Source organism: Chelonoidis abingdonii, chromosome 6 (assembly GCF_003597395.2).
Source record: "Chelonoidis abingdonii isolate Lonesome George chromosome 6, CheloAbing_2.0, whole genome shotgun sequence".
In the NCBI taxonomy this organism is placed as follows: Eukaryota; Metazoa; Chordata; order Testudines; family Testudinidae; genus Chelonoidis; species Chelonoidis abingdonii.
In genome coordinates, this window is record NC_133774.1 from 49853085 (window position 1) to 49873084 (window position 20000).

Consider the following 20000-nt stretch of genomic DNA (forward strand, 5'->3'; position numbering starts at 1 on the left):
TTTGGCAAATAGAAACACTTGCTTCCCGTTAATGCTAGATAGTAACCTTAAATATTTACTTCTTGTAGTTTCCTTTTCAAATTTTTCAAATAACTATTTTGGAAAATACACATAAGAAATGTCAGTTGACTTTTTAATAAGTCTGAGTAACCAGAATTAGAATGACCATGGACGTTTACCACTTTCAGAATCAAAGGCAAAACCCATTTCTTCTATTCTTTCTTCTAGGAAGTTTTTCATACACAACTAATACAATGCTTATCTACACAGATAAAACAGAAACTTGTATAAACTAATTAAGTTATTTCTTCTGCAGGTTGGGAAGAAACAGATATTATTTCTGATTTGAAATACGGGGGAGGTGTTCAGATGCTACATTGAAGGGGAGCATATAGGCACGTGGGTACATAGGTATGTACTATCACACAGTCATTTTGAAATGGTCTGCATTTGGCAAAACAAAAACCAGGAACTGTACAAAAAATGAATGCATAATAAGTGATGCCCTGTTTTACACTTCATGTAGCTTCTGTGCAATGGGTTATATTGAGGAATGTTAGAAAGAGGTTGGGCATCACTGCAGACTTAGCAACTGAAAAAAGGATCAATTCATGCAATGGGTAGTTGAGCAACAGTGATTTTTTTCCCCCAAGTATCTGACTGGAGAAACGATGAGATTATAGATGTCTAATAGGAAGTTGTATCTTATACATAATAAATGTGCAAATAACTGAAAACACTTAATTTTGTATTTGTCTGAGCTGAGACCTTCAGAATCTAAAGCTGTTAAGAAGTAGGGCAAGAGGTTGTTGAACATTGTGTTTTACCAGATTTGAGGCTGCTGTGACAAGTAGCTGGTTGAAGTACATCATAAATCAATCCCTTGCTTCAATGTCTAACTCTATTTCATTAGTGATTCATGATAAATATATATTTGTATTTTACTGACCATTTTTCCTTTTCATTCAGATGTTATTGTTTCTAAGGAAAAATTGCCTGAAGGGAGTTGACTCATTTTATTCAAGATGAACACTTGCTCAGTGACTCTGTGAATTACCTCTGCTAAAATGTTTGAGGCTTGCATAATTTGCAACAACTAGAGAAGTCAAAGATGTCTGTTTGAATAGTTTTATAGCTTTGAATATACTTATTACCATTTTGGCCCAACTTGCATTCTCAACAATCACAACCCAGACTTATTTGCAAAAACACTACTTTGCTAGTAAATTATAAGAAATCTTTTTTAATGGTACTTTGCTTCTACATATTGGCCGTAGAACAACTCAAAAACTAGTGTGGGGACTTGAGAGGGAAGATGTACAAATATGTATCTTTGCTCTTTTTGAAGAAATATGTTTAGCTTACTAAAATGTGACTTGCCACACCTTGAATTCCTATAAATAGAAAGGCAACTTTAGAATGGTACAGGTAATGCTTTTGTTACAGTTTGCTAAAGAGGAACATTATGAATACTGCAAGTAATTAATAAAAATGGCTTTGGTCACTGAAAGACCAAATCTTGTCTGTTAGGATATTGCTGTGTGCAAAACAGAAAAGAGGTGAAACCCTGAACTCCCTATCCCACGAAAGTCTCACAGTAGTTTTTATCTTTTTCTTTTTTTTTTTGCAGCTGAGATCAGTATTTCTTTCTAGGCCTGTGGGTAGGCTTGGGTAACATGCAGTGATTTGCACTTTCTTACCTCTGTCCCACCCCTCTGCATATGGTCTGTAGTTCACCATTCTCAAACACAGGGATAACTCTAGTTCCTTATTTTGTGTTCACGGCTTGATCCTGCATGGTCCTGTGCAGCCACAAATCATCAGAACTCACAGCACCACTCTGGATCAGAACACGCCTGTATTTGCAGTGTTTGAACTTTTCTTTATCACCGCTGCTGTGATTTTTTTTTTTAATTATTATTTAGTGCTGAGTGCTATTGGTATGCTTAGCATTGCAGCAGAACACGGGGGGATACATAGTCCCAGATGCAAAGAACTCCATCCTGCAGTGAATACCACTGGGAGGGGCAGGGGATCCCTGTGTCTGTTTGGTCCCCCACTGACTGACTCTTGGAAATGCCCAAGAGTGCAGGGATCTGTCCATGTGTAGCTCGTGTTAGGATGGGCACCTAAGGGCCTAATCCTATAAAATGCTAAATGCTGCCTGGGGACGTTGAGTGCTTGCAGCTCCCACTGACTTCAGAGACTAGAAGCTGAGGTTGCTTCACACCCCACAGGAGGCACTCAGCCTCTTGCAGGATTGGGCCCTAAATGTGAGACAGACCAATCCAGAAAAACATACAGAATGTTGTGTATTGAATCATAACAACTTATGACATTACAAAATTCCTGTAAAGGTTTTAAAATCTGGCTCCACAATGTTGGCCAAATGAGGGTTGATCTTCCCACTTTTGCATCCAAACTGTTGATGCACTAGTACCCAGAGCCATGATCCTCTGTGTAATTCTGTAGCTACAACAAACTTGAAATTGAGGCACATGTTCAGTTTAACCTTTTGGCAATAGGGTAAATGGGTAAATTTAGTCCTGGATTAGTGTATGTGACCCTTGAATGTCCTCTGAATGATGATTATTTGTCAGGTAATGTAATTATATTTAATGGGTAATGCAATTATACTTACCATGTAGAAGTATCAGAGGGGTAGCTGTGTTAGTCTGGATCTGGAAAAGCAGCGAAGAATCCTGTGGTACCTTACAGAATAACAGACATTTTGGAACATGAGCTTTCGTGGGTGAATATCCACTTCGTCAGATGCATGTGATGCGTCTGTTAGTCTATAAGGTGCCACAGGATTCTTTGCTGCATGTAAAAGTAGTTGCATGTATTTGAATAACATACTTGGCTATAGTTACTGCAGTTAACCTAAAACATTGGTCCAAAGTGCTTTGCACAGCGCATGTTTTCAGTCACAATGAAAAGGGCTTGATCTAAACCTTACTGAAATAACTGAAAAGAATCCTATAGATTTTAGTGGGCTTTGGATCAGGCCTGATAAAGACAAACACTATGTATTTCCCTTTTGTTCCTTCTTTAAAGTCCTGATGATAATCATTAGGAAATTAAGTTCTAACTTAAAAGAAAAAGAGGTGCAGCATTTTGGTGCATATTTCAGCATGACTGTGATGTGAAAGGCAAATCACAAACTTCCTATTGTCTGTGATATGCCATTTGTGCAGAGCAATGCAATATGGCTGCGTGCTTGGAGCAGAGCACAGGTTATTTGGTATGCAGCAATCCCTAAGCAGGTGTATGAGAAGTCTATAATTTCGCAGACATAAATGTAACATTATTAAATGCTGGAAAAATCAGGTTTTTATTCTGTTGTGTGTTTTAGCCTATTATTTCCAAAAGAGTGAAAGGAATATTTGCTTGATTTTTAGAATGACATACAGACTTCTGAGGCTATTCAAATTCTTATGCAGTCTCTTTATCAGAGTGCTGGTCTGAGGGCAATGGACAAAGTTTTCCTCTTAAAAAACATGAACCACGTGGAAATGGAATGATGTATTAATTAGCAGCATAGAAATACACGTTCAGGAGTATGAATGGGGAGGGGAATTTCATGGCAATCAGAGAAGCTGAACTCCGTCACCAAACTTCTTCCCCATCGCCCTTTACCCAGGCTGTAGAGCACCAGTCAAGCTGTTCCATGATGGCTGCTACTGCAGCCCCTAGTCTATGGTAACCTCTGTGGATGCTGTGTAGTCTGTCCCATCCCCCCACTGCCCACTTGCTTAGGAGTGTTTTGGTCAATGGATCTTATGTAGATGCAAATCCAGAGCCCATGTCCCTGACATGTCCCCATATCATACATCAGTTCAGCTTAATTTAGGGCCAACCACTTGCCTTACTTAATCCAGAAGATTGGCCCATATGAAATACATAAACTTGCAAATGGTTCGAAGGGACCGTGGAGGGCAGTTGAATCCTTCCAAGGTCACTTATAACTTGTTTCCCTAAAATGGGAGCAAAACAACGCTGGTTTTTGAAAGGACAGGGGTAGCAATATAGAATATTCTTTCCTCCCACCCCCAAACCAACAACTGCAGACTCTTGTTCTCTGACAGCCTAACTCAGGGGGACTGCAGAATAGCAGTTCTGCATTGATTTCAGGAGATAGTACAGTTGCGTTACCTTGCCAAGGCTGTAAGCACATAACCATCACCCAGTAGCAGGTGACCACTGGAGATATACAAGATGTAGATCTCTGTAATATTTGGCCATGATATTGTAATAAAGCTTTGGTCATGTAACAATATCCTTGCAATGTTATCTGTCTCTGTCTTCTCTTTCCCACTCCCTGCTGTTAGATATGGAACCATTATATCAAAATAAATCATCAAAATGGAATGAGTACATTCTGGTTCTCCAATGCAGTTTTTTTACATTCCATAAGGTATCCTGTCTGGTAGCTCTTCCTACTATGATTCAAAGCAGGAGAATGTTTCAGTGTGGGTATGTGATGAATCAGCTGTGCTACACTGGGGAGGAGTGAGAAAATCAGCTCTAAGTCTTTATTTTTCCTCTGTCTTCCTTGCCTACTATTGTCATGAAAGTTGGAGATCAGGTTTCCCAAGATAAACCTGCTCTTGGGCAATAATAGTGGGGCATGTCATTTAAGAAACTCATCGGGGAAAAAATAAACATACACTGAAGTAGATATGATTCTTTGTCCTCTCATGTCTATAATAGACTCAGAACAGGCTTTCTGCTTACAATGATTATCAGGGAATCAGGGATGCATATAATTTTTTTAATTAAAAGTACATCATAAACATTTGTCATGAGAACCCTTAATCTTATTTAATTTTTGTTTATTTTTAGGTGTGGCAGAAAATGTCAGTCAGCATGCATGAGAATCGCAAATCTAGAGCCAGCACTGGCTCTATAAACATATACTTATTCCACAAATCATCATATGCTGATAGTGTCCTTACTCACCTGAACCTTCTACGCCAACAACGGCTTTTTACAGATGTACTTCTCCATGCTGGGAACAGGTCATTCCCTTGCCATAGAGCTGTCCTAGCGGCATGTAGTCGCTACTTTGAAGCAATGTTCAGTGGTGGACTTAAAGAGAGCCAGGCTAGTGAAGTCAATTTTCATAATTCTATTCATCCAGAAGTCTTAGAACTTCTGCTGGACTATGCGTACTCCTCCAGGGTTATCATCAATGAAGAGAATGCAGAGTCCCTGCTAGAGGCTGGAGACATGTTAGAATTCCAGGATATCAGAGATGCTTGCGCAGAGTTTCTGGAGAAGAACCTTCATCCCACCAACTGCCTTGGCATGCTGCTGCTGTCAGATGCTCATCAGTGCACCAAGCTTTATGAACTCTCTTGGACGATGTGTCTTAGCAACTTCCAAACTATCAGTAAAAGTGAAGATTTTCTCCAGCTGCCAAAAGACATGGTTGTGCAGCTCCTTTCCAGTGAAGAACTAGAAACCGAAGATGAAAGATTAGTATATGAGTCAGCTATTAACTGGGTTAACTACGATCTGAATAAGCGCCACTGTTATCTCCCTGAACTATTGCAAACTGTGAGACTGGCTCTCTTGCCAGCCATCTACCTTATGGAGAATGTAGCCATGGAAGAACTTATCACTAAGCAAAGGAAAAGCAAAGATATAGTAGAAGAAGCAATAAGATGCAAGCTAAAGATCTTACAGAATGATGGTGTGGTCACCAGTTTGTGTGCCAGACCTCGTAAAACTGGCCATGCACTGTTTCTTCTGGGCGGCCAAACCTTTATGTGTGACAAGCTGTATCTGGTGGACCAAAAGGCAAAAGAAATCATTCCAAAGGCTGACATCCCAAGTCCACGGAAAGAGTTCAGTGCTTGTGCTATTGGCTGCAAAGTGTATATCACCGGAGGCCGGGGATCAGAAAATGGAGTCTCCAAAGATGTTTGGGTATATGACACTCTTCATGAGGAGTGGTCAAAGGCTGCCCCCATGCTGGTAGCTAGGTTTGGGCATGGTTCTGCTGAACTCAAACACTGTTTGTATGTAGTAGGAGGACACACTGCAGCAACTGGTTGCCTTCCAGCTTCCCCTTCAGTATCCTTAAAGCAAGTAGAACAGTATGACCCTGTGACCAACAAATGGACAATGGTTGCACCACTTCGAGAAGGAGTAAGCAATGCAGCTGTAGTTAGTGCAAAGCTTAAGCTATTTGCTTTTGGTGGCACCAGTGTTAGCCATGACAAACTGCCCAAAGTTCAATGTTATGATCAATGTGAAAACAGATGGACAGTACCAGCCACCTGCCCCCAGCCCTGGCGCTACACAGCTGCAGCTGTTTTGGGTAACCAGATTTTTATTATGGGTGGAGATACTGAATTCTCAGCATGCTCAGCTTATAAATTCAACAGTGAAACATACCAGTGGACTAAGGTGGGAGATGTGACAGCTAAGCGAATGAGCTGCCATGCAGTAGCATCTGGAAACAAACTCTATGTAGTCGGAGGCTATTTTGGGATTCAAAGATGCAAAACATTGGACTGCTATGATCCCACATTAGATGTATGGAACAGCATAACCACAGTTCCCTATTCACTAATTCCCACAGCATTTGTCAGCACATGGAAACACCTCCCCTCATAACTGTGTGTGTGTTGTGATTGCAGCTTGTCAGGTAAGAAGTTATACCTATGAATACAAATATAATCATACTTAGCACTCACCGTTCTTTACCTCCATAGATCTCAAAGGAGGGTAAGTACATTATTTGTATTTTACAGTAAGGAAAACTGAGGCATGCAGCTGTTAAGTGACTTGTCCAAGGTCATGCATCATATTAGTGACCAAGCCAGGAATGGAACCCAAATTCCTTGGCTCCCAGTACCATGCTCTCTTCACCGGATTGATCACTTTACCTCACAGTTTAGATGTTGAATATGTAATTTGAACTAGGTGTGATGCTGATGGGGAAAATATGGTTTAATTATTACAAATTCAGTTATAAATCATTAACCTACTAGGGATAGGTGAAGTTTCCTTAACTACACAGAACTGGTCAATCAACATGAGGACCTAAAAAGTCTTCTGTTAACGTTAACCCTGTGCGGCAGGGTGGTGAATAGTCCAAATGGACAGCTTTCTGTTTGTGTGAACAATCTTGCTGCAGCTGCATTGTTACTAGTGGATATATAAGGTGTTGCACAAACACACTGGGCCAAGTCCACCCTACTGCAACAGCTGAAGTCAATGGAATTGCACCTGCTTATGCCAAGGTTGACTTTGGCCCATTAAATATACTTTTTAAAAGCTTGTTTTTCAAAGGAAAGCTATGTTTATATGTCTGACTGTATATAATGTCACTCAGATATACCAGTAATACTGTGGTTCAAATAATTGCTTGGCAGCGTTCCAAAGCAAATGCCACCTCATTTAGAGTTAGGCATAATGGGCCAAACTCACATCACATGCAACTTCTTACAGGCAAGTTTAAATTTGGCCTTGCTTGTTTTTCTGGTTATATGGCTCTGCTAAAGAAGGATTTTCTTCTTCATTTGGAAAACAACTAGAATATCTGAACAGCCCAAAATATTAATGTCAGTTTACATCAGCACCACAAAACAGAGTTAACTTGCTAAGCATTGTCTCAAACTAAATCTGATTTTTCATTATTCCCCCCCATCTTTTCCTGAATTGCATCACTTAAGCTAAGCCTCTGATATTTTCTAGAGTTCTTACGTGAGTTATTTTGCATTAAAACTTACAAATACTATGCTTTAATGTGTGTTGCTCAGTTTTTGTCTGAGAACGCAATGCAGCATCATGACTGCAAACACATTTTGATGGCATGTTTAACACTCAGAAGCACCCTATGTTGCCTAAATGAGCTATGCCCTGCATGTAGTAATTTCTTAAGGGATTTGAATACTGCATAATGCAACCATAAAACCAGCCAGGATGCGAAAAACTATTGAAGGAAAAACAGTTTAAAATAATTAAATAAGCTCTGCAGTAACTTTTGCAGTAACCTAGAACCTCCAGATCAAAGTAGGTACCTCAGAAAGATAATGATACCAGTCTGCTTTTATAGACTTCATAGCATCTTGCTCTTCAAAAGGGTCACGTTGACAGGATTTTATTGGCAACTGGACTATCGGGAGATGGCTGGTTGGCTCCTGTAATAAATAGCAGAACACCCAATTGTCCTTGTAACAGGATAAATCTGATAATCTGGGATCATTGGGGAATTTTTTCACCCAATGGTGTGCTAAGGCTTCATCTTGCCATTTCCCCTTGAGCTGAATTGGAATTTTGACTAAGTAAGGAGTGCATTTTTGGGACACTGCAGAATAGCAACTCAGAGCTGAAATCTAGTAGGAAATGTAGTGAGGTCATGTTTCCAATGACACTTTGGTCTTTAAGTTGAATAACCACCTGTAACTTTTCCATCTCCCCCCACAACTTAGTCTTAGAAAAACAAGAGTCTTGGATTCCATCCCACATTTGCAAACATTGGAGGCTGATCATATCCTGGGTATCTGAGATTAATTGCACTCTTCCGATAACTCAAAAACTGAGCAAATAGGCTTCTTTGAGACTACTTCCTTGCTAGCCGGAAAGCTGGGAACACATCTTTAAATCCATACCATTCAGCCAGTTTCTATTATTACTCATTTCAGCAGGGCTCAGTGTTATCAGAACAGTAATAATGAATGCCCAAACTCAGGATCTGTGCCAAGAAAAATATTGACTTTTATCCTCCTAAGATTGACTTCATTGTTCTAAAATTTACATCACATAGAAATAGGTTGTTTTTTTTTCTGAAAAATAATAGTCTGCATATAATGGCACTTAAGGCTTTCGTTTGCTTTGCAATATCCTGTTAAAAGCCATTACTTTAGCCTCACTAGCCTGTAGGATAACTGGATGAATGCAACCGTAAACTGAAACCTCTCTAGTGCGGCATGCTCATCCAGCCAGTAGATCTTTACTGACTCCCACTGTTCTGTCAGTGGGTGGGAGGGACAAAAAGGAAATTACTTCTGATTACCCTCCGTTTTCATGGTGTTGTGTGGCCCCAGCCTGCCACAACTTAAGAAGATTTTAGTCTGCTTTGTTTCTTCCTTCAACTTTGCTCTTTTGAGTAGCTTTGTTTTATTTTCCCCTTGCAAGATTGATATATATATATATATATTTTTTGGTTAATCATCCCATGACAGGAAACATTATTTTGGCTTCAATGTTGAGATATACCTTTCAAGAAGGGAAAAAAATGACACACTAGTCTGAAGAATGTCTAGGCGACATGAATCAGCAATCAGAAATTGCAAAAAATTACATTGAAAGTAATGAAAGGAGTCTGTCTTAAACCCTCAAAGCAAAGAGATTTCAGGCTAAGGGTGTGTGTATACCCTGCTGTTCTTAGGCATTACGGCACTGACAATATAGGGCTACATTCTGCTCTCCTGCACATATGTGTTCATTCAGATTAACTGCACTGACTTCAGTAGAGTTACTCTGCATGTGCACCCTAAATTCTAGCTGTGCTGTCTAAAGCTACTGTAATAATGAGGCTGATGTCTGGTTTGGAAACTTGCACTTAACATAGGCTTCATAATTAAATATGGTAGCCAAATCTCAGCATCCAAGGGCTATATTTTTCACTGAATAATCAACTCCTGGAAAAGACTTCAGCGTGGAGTTGCTGAGGAATGGTGCATTGTCATGTGAAAAGAAGCGAGACAGATTTCTGCCATAATGAATAGCAGAGAGATTTTAAATAAGGGGATTAATATGTCCACATTCTCTATGGTGAATAAATTCAATTTAGAGTTCTCCATGGTGAACACGCTCCCTCCCAGCTCCCTCCCCAACATCACTCTGATCTAGTTTGACATGGCCCATGAGTAGAATAAACTGGTTGTGCTAATAATTTTTGAGGCTTTTCTGGAAGAGAGAAGTTGCATGAGGTGGTGGTTTTCATTTTTTTTAAAGCATATCTCCATCCCATTTGTTGAGAACAGGAAAAGTAGTGTGTTGCAAAATCCAGCAAAAATAGCACTATCGACCACATGCTATTTAACCTTATAAGGGTCAGCTTCACACTGAAGTACAACTCTACTCTGTAGCTAGACCCTATTGGAGTCTCTGGGGCTGCTTGCAGAGTAAGACCAGGCAAGTAAAGGAGGCAGAGTCTGATCTAAATGTTGTGGTTGGTTTATTTACTATCAGTGATTAGTTATTACACAGAGACATGCAAAAGGCTTTTAGTTTTTCTTTGACGCCTAATAAAAACCTTATTGTATATTGTCTCACGAGAATCCTCTAAATCTTTTCTTCTCCCCCTCCTTTTTTATTTAGTTTGCTCTGTTATTTGGAGAAGAGACTTGGAATCTCAGCTGTGGAGAAATGGTTTTAATGAAGAAAAATCATTCAGTGTCTTTGAGTTTGAAGAAAAATATCTGCACCTTGTAAATTATCTAACCTGGACATGAAGGAATGGGAGGAAAAAAACTGCCTTTGGTGCATCAGCACATGGTTTAAATATGAAAGAATGAACCTATGGTCTGATTCCTTGTACTAGTAATTGTGGATTAATGTCAGTGTTAATCAGACCTTCGAAGGGAGGGGATGGGGAAAAGGACAAACACAAAAGAAGTACAGAACTTTCCATCGTTGTGCAACCTACAACTCTAGATTTTCATGGACTCCATTGTGTGTGCGTGAAATTTGAAATGGTTGTCACCTCTCACTGTGACAGTTTGAAGTGTCAGCACCAGCTGCTGGGGAAGCTGGCCAGGTCTGAAACAGTGAGATGTTGCTGTAAATGAAGATACAGCTGTGTCACTGCAGCGTACTTCTACAGGAATGAACTGTTTATAGGCAGTGTCTGAAGAATCCATTAGATTATCACGTTATGATGTCCTATATGCAATGAGTGACCTTTCATTGTATAAGGAACAGCACAATTAAAAACATAAATAAAAGGTTTTTGCAATAGCGGGGAACTAAAAAGAACTCATTTTCCCCAAATGTTTGATTTCCCTTCCACCCTGTATTTATAGGTAACTTAAACTGTCCCATTCCTGTTATGTTACTTGTAGATGTAGCTATTTATTGTTCAGTGCTTGCATGCTGAAACAATGCCTGCAGTTGTCTTCATGTTGTAAGGATTTGTGTGATTTGTTGTTTGTTTTGCACATTTTGTGGTCTCTGACTCGCTCTGCTGCACACAAAAAAGAAAACTGTTGAGTAATAGTTGGAGGTGGGAGGGAGTGAGGGGATGGCTTCCTCAGTCGGAAATGGAAGGATTACAGGGCAGGATCTTAAATTACCCACATACTAAAGGAAGAAGCCATGTAGGTCACTTTCTCAGGCCACCAACTCCCCAGGTTAGATGTGTTGTATCCTGTAGATAGTGTCCCTGCTCCATTTCATTGGCCTGCTCATGCCTTTGAATTTCTAATCTGGAACTAGCCAAAACTATTTACAGCTTTCTCTTTGTGCAGCCTCTCAGTTACCTAGAAGATGCTGTGGGATGGTTTCTGTGCACAGAGCCCCGAGAAAGGCATTGGCCAAAAAGTTATTTATTTATTTATTTGTGAGTTTAGACTATGGGACATTTACCACAACCGCATTTACCTGATTGAATGGAGTCTGGCTGACTCACAAAAACAATACAGATTAGTAGTGAACTAGTTAAAAAACAAAACAAAAAACCAACAGCTTGCACTGACAGGATTGGCTCCTCTGTCTGCGTAGAAGTGGGATTAATGAGTGCCATGGTGTCAAAGACCCAAAAGGCATGGCTCAGTTGTTACAATGAAGCATGAAAAATTGCAGAACTAGAACTTAAAAATAATCCTCAAGCTCTGCTGCATCTTTTATTTTCACACAGCCAGATGAGTCTTCAGACATTTTGGTACTGAGAAATGTCAGATATGATCATGATAAACCAAAGGATTAAAAAAAGAACTCCCATTTATTTGCTCAGTCTAGTTTTGAGTCGGGTATGAGCCCACTCTTCTTCATTTCTTTACTTCTGTTTCACAGGTGCTTACTTTGCCAGATTTCATTGTGAAGCATGTATTGTGTTTTTCATAAGTCTGTTGAGCCCAACTTAATAATGATGTGGTGAACAACATGGTTGTAGTATTCTGCTGTGGTGTAAGTAAAAGATTTTTAGTTGCATGCATGCAAAACCAAAAGTAATTATGTTGATTTTTGCATTTCTCTCTATGATGGTGAAGTCACTGTGCTCTTTAAGCTTACCATCTGAAAACATTTACAGTGATCACCATTACATTTTTCTCACAAGGGAAGAATTTTTAAAGGCTGACCCCTGGTTTGACATGAACAGGACTCCACAACTATATAGCTAACGAGTTACAGTTATAGGTCCACTAGGTTAGGTTGAGCTGTTGAAATAAAAACACAGAAATTTAAAAATCAGTGCCCTTCTACATGGCTTTAAAGAATAGACATGCTTCTTAGGTAGAGCATCTTCCTATAAGCCCGAGTTGCCCCAGTAAAGTAAATGGGCTGGATTCTATACTGCCTTGTATGTGGGGTAGTCATTCACACCTGTGCAATGTGGGTATAAAATGCTCCCAAATCCAAATAGTCACGTTTTACATCCTCTTCACACAGGTGTATGTGGTTACACAAGTTACAAGGAAGTGAAGTGTTGGGTCCAATGGGACTACTCCTTTGACTAAAGGTATATCTGATCAAGCCCTGTTTTCTTCATTGATATAGTTCTGTCTTGAAGCCGCACCATACATTGCTATTTAGCATCTGACATAAATCTGTTTTATAATACCATGTAACTTCCGAAAGTAGGATGAGTTTCTGCAGCTGTTTTCAAAGTTGTGTGCTTTCAACTGCTTGATTAATTCCTGTGTGTAGGCTGAAGGAAACTGAAGTCAGGGTGGGCCGCAGGCCCTGCAGGGAATATTCTGGGCTTCTGCTCTTGGAATTGATGTGGGAATTCTGGCTTACTACTTGACCATTCCAGTCGTGCAAAACATCCCACACTTTGAAGCAAATGCAATTCACAGCAGAGTGCACACAAAAACCTTGGCATAGGACGGGAAGGTTCTTCTTATTTTGTGGGCTGGTTGCTGTAGAAACTTATAACAAAGGACAGCCTTCCACTTCTGGTATAATTGTGTAGACCCTTTTCTCTAGACCTGACACCTGTCTAATAAGAGTGATTAGAGCTGAATAATGCCCCTTCCCTGACTATTGAAGATGTGGTTCACATACTAAAAGAAAACTACAAGTGGAGAAGGAAAATGTCTATATTCTGTCTCAGTTTGCTACTATATTTTAAGGTTTTGTAAAACTGCATTTTTTTTTCACAATGTGAAACTGAAGGTCAATAAATTATTAGAGATTTTCTCTTCAATGAGTAGTTCCTTTGAGGGTTGGGTTGGTTTGTTTGTCGTTTGCCTGCAATTTTTTTTGGTCCTTGTAACACACATCTTTTTCATGGAAAAAAAAAGACATCCTTCATATGTAGTTTACTGGTTTGTTTTAAACTTCTGCTTCAGTTGCACTTGGACTGTTCCCTTTGTTCTATTAGGCCACTTTATTATGATCTAGATCTCAGTGTTCAATAGGTAAAACTATGAGAGCTTTAAAACAACCAACAGGAAATGCAAGCCTTCATAATTTCTTTTGGCCTTTGAAGTACAGTTTAGGGTCTAATATGAATCTAGAACAAAATTAGACAAGTCAGATCTTCCAGAATAGTTCCTGAGGGGAAAAAAGGTTGCTGGCTCTGTATAAAGCATTTTAATCAGTGCTTCTGTATGGTCATGCCAACTTTTCCTAACCTAGCGCTAAAAATTCCCCAAATCTGGTGAAAAATTCCCAGATAAAGTTTTTTACAGTGCTTTTATATCCTGGGAAATTTCCCCAAAATTTCCCAGGATACAGAAGCACTGATTTTAATATGTATATGTTTGTGTGTATGTGTGTATATATGTATTTATATATACACGCGCACGTGCGCACACTCTCTGAGCCAAAGTCTCTTCTTATTTACACCTGCACGGCCTATGAATTTCTAAGCTTACTTTTTATGGTATAAAAGAATTTTAATGCTATTGGTTTTATGCTTGTATAACACCAAGGATCCCCAAACTCTTTTACAAACTGAGGCCCCCATCCCGCAATGAGACCCATGCATGCGTACCCCAGGGTACTGCCAAGGTTTGTGGCCAATGGCCCCGTTCTTCGGCCCAGGGGAGGGATAATTCTACCCTTGTCAACCCATTGTGATTCCAAGGAATTCTTACTTGGAGGTGGGGGAGGAGGAGATCGCTCCCCAGGGAGAAACAGACTGGGTGTTCCACTTAACCTGCTGATCACTTGAGAGCTGCACAGCATTGAAGGACACAAGGTGTAGCCTTGGACTGCTGCCTGGCTTCACTGGCTCCCACTAGTCTCTAGGTAGTATAGTTGTGCTTTCCCTACAGAAATCCCCTCTAGTCTGCCAAATAAGCATGAAAAGCAGTGATTTAGTGGATAGAGCACTGGGCTGGGATTCAGGAGACCTGGGTTCTGCCACTGGTCTGCCGCATGACCTAGGGCAAGTCTTCTCACCTCTCAGAAATAGGGAGGGACCACGTTCAAAAAAACTTGGTCCATCATGAGTTAAAGGACTGATTCAAAGCCCACTAAAGTTAATGGACTCCATTGACTTCAGGGGCCTTTGGATCAGGCATTCTGTGGGTATATAGCTTCACCTTTGGTGGTGTGGGCTGTCTATGTACAATCACTTGTGTGAATATGAGACAATTACATTTTAATTCAGCCCCCAACTAATACTGCAACCTACAGTAACCTCTCGTGCTTAAGAGTGCAGTGCTTTGGGCAAGACCAGAAAGAAAAAGAGGTAGTTTCCCCAAATCCCCTAATCTTGCTATCAGGCTCTCACTGAAGTCTGCTGCTACTCCCCAGTAGCCCAATTCTTTTCAAGCCCTCTTTCTGCTCAGAGGCTTCTGCTGATCTACTCAGAGACACAGTACCTTGTGACTTTCAGGACTGGGCAGAACTAAACACCAGCTGGAGTATCCAATACTCAGCTGTTTACAATCATTAGAGTGATGAAAACAAATTGGTGGAGTAATTTTGAATAATGAAAAAATTGGAAGAAATTGCAATCTTCTGAGATAAAAAAGGATAAATTATTGGAGTAAATTGTTCCCTGCACACTATTGCCTTGACACTGCTCTGGGTCCTGGATTTACAGCTAATCTGGTAATATGGCACTATGTGCAGCACTATGCATGGCCATGACGACTCAGAGCTGAATGCCACCTGCATCTTTTCTTGCAACATATAGTTGTTCTTAGGAGGACTTCCATCCAAACACTGGCTCGGCCTGAGGGCAGGGTGATTGAAATGGATGGTATGAATTACCAAATGTAAATGCCAAGAATCAAGATGGTAGGCACCGTAAGAGTGAATAGTAAACACTCTTTAATAGTTGCAGGGGGTCACCATTTATTAGCATTGTGGCAGGGCTCCTTGCACTGAAATCAAGCATACCTAGATGCTCAGTCCTCAGCAAAGAAGGGCTTGAAATGCTCCCTTGGCAACATGATCATTCCCTAGCTGACCTGAGAGATGAATTATACCTACCTCTGGCAGAGACCTCAGATAACATGCATAGCATTTCATGTCAATGTAGTATCACAGGATTGATGGGGGGAAGGAATGCCTTCTATCACCCTACAGGGACTTCAGGAGTAGAATGGGTGGGTTCCAAAATGGGGATTGATACCTGCTGCTTGTCCAGGAGGACAGATGCTGCAACTTGGGACCTTGATGGTGGTAAGGGGAGAGAGCTAAAGCAGAGAGAAGAATGTGATGTGAGTCTATGAAATGGCAGGATCGTCAGAGCTTTGTCAAAGCAGGTACAGCATTTTCTTCTATTGTTTTTAATAAGGTATAACGAAGCTTTTTAATCTGATGTGTATAGATAGTATGAATGTGTATGCACACACTTATAGAGAGAGACACTGGAGCAACTTGGTGCGGGAAAGCAGAGTAGGCATCTGGGAGCCAGATAGACTCTTGGGCCCAGATCCTCAAAGTTATTCAGGCTCCTAACTTTCATTGAAATGAATGGAAGTTAGGAGCCTAAATACCTTTGAGGATATGGACCTTTGATTGTCTTGGTTGACCCTGCCTCCAACATGAGTTAGCACAGTTTACTCTGACTTAGATTACTGGCATAGGCTTCCTGTTCTCTCTTACACCAGTGGAAGAGTGATATGATATAACCTGGTGTCATCATACTCTCTTTTCATTCCTATCATGTCCCCTCAGTCTTCCTCCGTGCCCAAATGGTGCAAAGGGGCTGGAGGAGAAATGAGAATCTGGCCCATTATTTGTGTCTCTGTGTGTGTATATGACATACACAAACATGCATATGTATCTTATAGGTAAAAGTGAGGTTTACACACAGATTTACATTGCATTTTTAGGCTTGTTGTAAATATAAAAGGTATGAGTTCCTTCAGTGTCTAAGACATGCAGGTAGCTGAGACCATCTGTCTGGAATGACTTTAATGGTGATTATGAATTTTAAAGCATCATTATTTGTTAGAGACGGTACAGCTAGGAGGAAGAGTCCGCCTCAATATGTAAGGTATGACTATGAATTAAAATGAGTTTAGTTAAGTAAATTACAAATCTCTCGCAATCATGCTTAGGCCGTGCTTCTGGCCCAGCAGCGGTCTTGAGAGTCTCAGGAAACCAAATTAGACAAAGTTTCCCTCTTTTTCTTTTTTTGGGCCAGTTGCCCTAGGAACCATAATCTTTATCTCTGAAGAGATGGGGAGCTGCAGAGGAGGGAGAGCAGTAGGAATTTCAGCTAAAACCCCTGCTAATCCTTTACTTATGTTATCAGATTTTCACTGTTCGGTTATTTCACACTTACATATTAGATGGTGCTGGGGTGTGTGTTTGATATTTTGTAAATTCTAAGGCACTTTTTATTGATCATATGCAGATCCTTTGATTCAAAGATAAAATTTATGTCTGACTGCATTTCATTTTCACAAAACTAGAGAGACAAGGTAGGTGAGGTAATATCTTTTGTTGGCCCAACTTCTCTTGGTGAGAGAAACAAGCTTTCAAGCTTACATAGAACTCTTCTTCAGGTCTAGGAGACAAAGTGTCACAGCTAACATCAGTTGTTTAACACATATTTGAAGGGGCCATTCAAGATGAAGTGGCCCGTTAACACCCCTCCAGTCATAGGGAGGAAAGGGGGGAGAAGCAGTTGGGGGTGGGGGAGGTTGTTAGTGGGCTATAGATTGTTTTAATAAGCCATAAATCCAATGTCTTTATCCAGTCCATGATTTTTGGTATCTAGCAAAGTTATGAATTTAAGCTCCCAAGCATGTCTTTTGGAAGTGTGCAGGTATCCTTTGAGGATGAGGACTGATAGGTCAAATATAGAGTGATTGCTTTGTGAAAAGTGTTCACACACAGATGATATGGTGGTTTTTTTTGTTTTTTATCGTTTTTCCTGTGTGAGTTCATTCGAGAGCATAGCGATTGTCTGGTTTCACCCACATGGTCACTATTGGAGTGTTTAGAGCACTGGATCACATGTTGTGATAAGCATGTGTAGGACTCATGGACTTGAAAAGTTTGTTATGATGGATGTTGATCATTGTGTAGTAACAACCCCCCAGCTGCTTCCCCCCTACCCTTTACTCACTGTGACTGGAGGGTGTAAACTGGTCACTTCACCTTGTTATTGTTGTTGTTCATCCTTCATGTTCGAAGACGACCATGACATCACTGATTGGTTTGGTTGATCAGGCCAATTTGAGCTCTAAACTGTCTGTGGCACACTGAACATGAGATGTTGCTGTGAGTTACTTGATCAACAGTGGACATGCTGCTGTTGCGGGATTTATGCTACTGGAGCTTCTGCTCTGCCTCAGCAGTTTTCCTCTGCTCATAGACTGTAGCTCCAGTATGGATGAGATTTCGCCAGATAGAAGGATGATGCGTGATATCTTCCCAAACGCCTGGGTCAATATTGAAACACCTCAAGAATAACTTGAGGGAGTCCTTGAAACATTTCTTCTGGCCTCCCTGAGAGTGCTTTCCCTCCTTTAGCTCACCATAAAAGATCTTCTTTGGCAGTCGCTCATTTGACATTCTGGTGACATGGCCTGCCCATCTCATCAAAGAGTATGGATGCTTGAAATACCTGCCCGTGTGAGAACTGACCCTGCCAGCAGGTAGGGGATCTTGGGGGACAACTACTGCACTGGTGGAGTGCAAAATAAACTTTATTAAGAAAATGCAAAAACAGGGAAAATTCAATAGTGAGGGGTATGGGGTTTGTTAAGGTAGACAATTGGGCAGGGCGTTATGTTTAGGTACAATAGTATACGGGGTTTAATAGTTGGGCTTTACATAAGTGGGTACAAACAGTGGTACACCAATTGCACTGAAGTATAATGTAACAGGTGACTAACAATTTCTATGTAAGGTTGTCACAGCGCAACATATAGCCAACTAACAGTTTATGGGTAAAATGTGTCAGAGTAGTGTAAATGTAAAATGTGGGTGTGTAGAGAGAAAAAAAGTAACAATGGGTTTTATGCTAGACTTTAGTAATACATTGAGGTTTGGGGGCAGCGGGAACGGGTGAACACGTGGGGGAAGGGATTAGAGAGAGAGAGAGAGAGAAAGGCAGGGGTAGAGGAATGAGGTTGGGGTGGGGAAGAGGAGCACGTGAGCAGCAGAGCAGAGGGAGGTTTAAACTCAGGAGACACAGAGAGCAGACAGGCTGCAACGCGAGACTGGGAGCTCGGGGGTGAGGGCAGCGGAAGACAGACTTAACCAATTATAACAGAACACAGCAATCTTATCTATGATTTAACTTAACCAGACTACACATTTAGCAAAGTAACAGACACAATGCAACAATTTTTAAACCTAATTTACAGAGCCACAAATACAAACATCTCTAAACTAACTTAACCACAGCTATGCAAAATGAAATTAAACTTATCTAGACTAAGAATCTGATTCTAATAGTGCACCTTAGCAGCAGTGGGGGTGGGGCGCTGCAAGCTGCAGCCCAGGATACAGTCCAGAAGGCACAGCCCAGCAGCGGCACAGGCTTATTTTTTAGCAGCAAGGAGTGCAGAGCAAGAAACAGATTATAGATGCAGACCAAGGAGTTAGCTGGGTCTGTCTGCTTGGGAAACAAGGCAGCAGCTAGGAGGGGCTGCAAGAGAGAGAGCTCTTACCTCCCAGAACAGCAGCAACATAGAGACAGGAACAGCAGTAGCATCGGAGGATGGAGAGAGGACGTCAATTCGCTTTCAGTAATAGGAGATCTTCAGGCACAAATTTGTTTTTTGTGGAGGGGAGTTTAAAACGGGTACGCTCAAAAACAACGAGAGCGGAGAGAGGGCCCCCAAAGACCCTGCTGATCAGACCAGTGGCAAAGCAAGGACCTCTCTGGGGTCTGATCAGAAAAGTCTATTTTACAAGGCAAACTTAGGCAGTTTCACCAGTACTTTGATTGGTCCTCTTGATACAAGGGAGAGAGGCAGGGAAACTCAGGTGAGCACAGGCATGCCTGGGCATGTTCTGAGCCCAGTATAACTCAATGCTTAATTAGTTGGCCAGCTTCAGGTCTGCATTTTGGGCGCGCCCCCAATCAAGCCCGGTCTGAATAAGGAGTAACAAGAAGCAAGAAGCCCCCTCCCTAGGCAGGGCAGTGGCTCCAGTTAGTCTGTACAAGCCATCCCTATGAATAGGGCTGTGACTTTAGTTAGCACAATGGCCAGGAGGGGCAGCCACCTAGGACAAACAGAAAGGAGAAGGGAAAGAGGAATGCTAGCAGGGGGACAGCTGTAACAGACAAGAACCTCATCTGGAACCTTGTCTTTCCATCTTATCCTCATCAGTTTCCTCAGACAGCCCAGGTGAAATTTATTCAGCTTCACAGCATGGCATTTTTACAC

At 41.0% G+C, this 20000-nt stretch overlaps 2 protein-coding genes across 2 annotated transcripts in view; both read left to right on the top strand.

Moving 5' to 3' along the window:
• The window catches only part of FAM169A (family with sequence similarity 169 member A), a 244951-nt gene that overhangs the window by 150417 nt on the left and 74534 nt on the right, over window positions 1-20000 (top strand). The window lies entirely within an intron of this gene.
• Window positions 95-13390, top strand: ENC1 (ectodermal-neural cortex 1). The gene is made up of 3 exons (XM_032763559.2): window positions 95-411; window positions 4846-6658; window positions 10342-13390. The coding sequence occupies exon 2, from the start codon at window positions 4858-4860 to the stop codon at window positions 6625-6627; it is 1770 nt and encodes a 589-aa protein (XP_032619450.1). The 5' UTR covers window positions 95-411; window positions 4846-4857; the 3' UTR covers window positions 6628-6658; window positions 10342-13390.

Excerpts from the sequence above, each read along its gene's own strand:
- ENC1 (XM_032763559.2), top strand. The coding sequence starts at position 4,858 with ATGTCAGTCAGCATGCATGAGAATCGCAAATCTAGAGCCAGCACTGGC.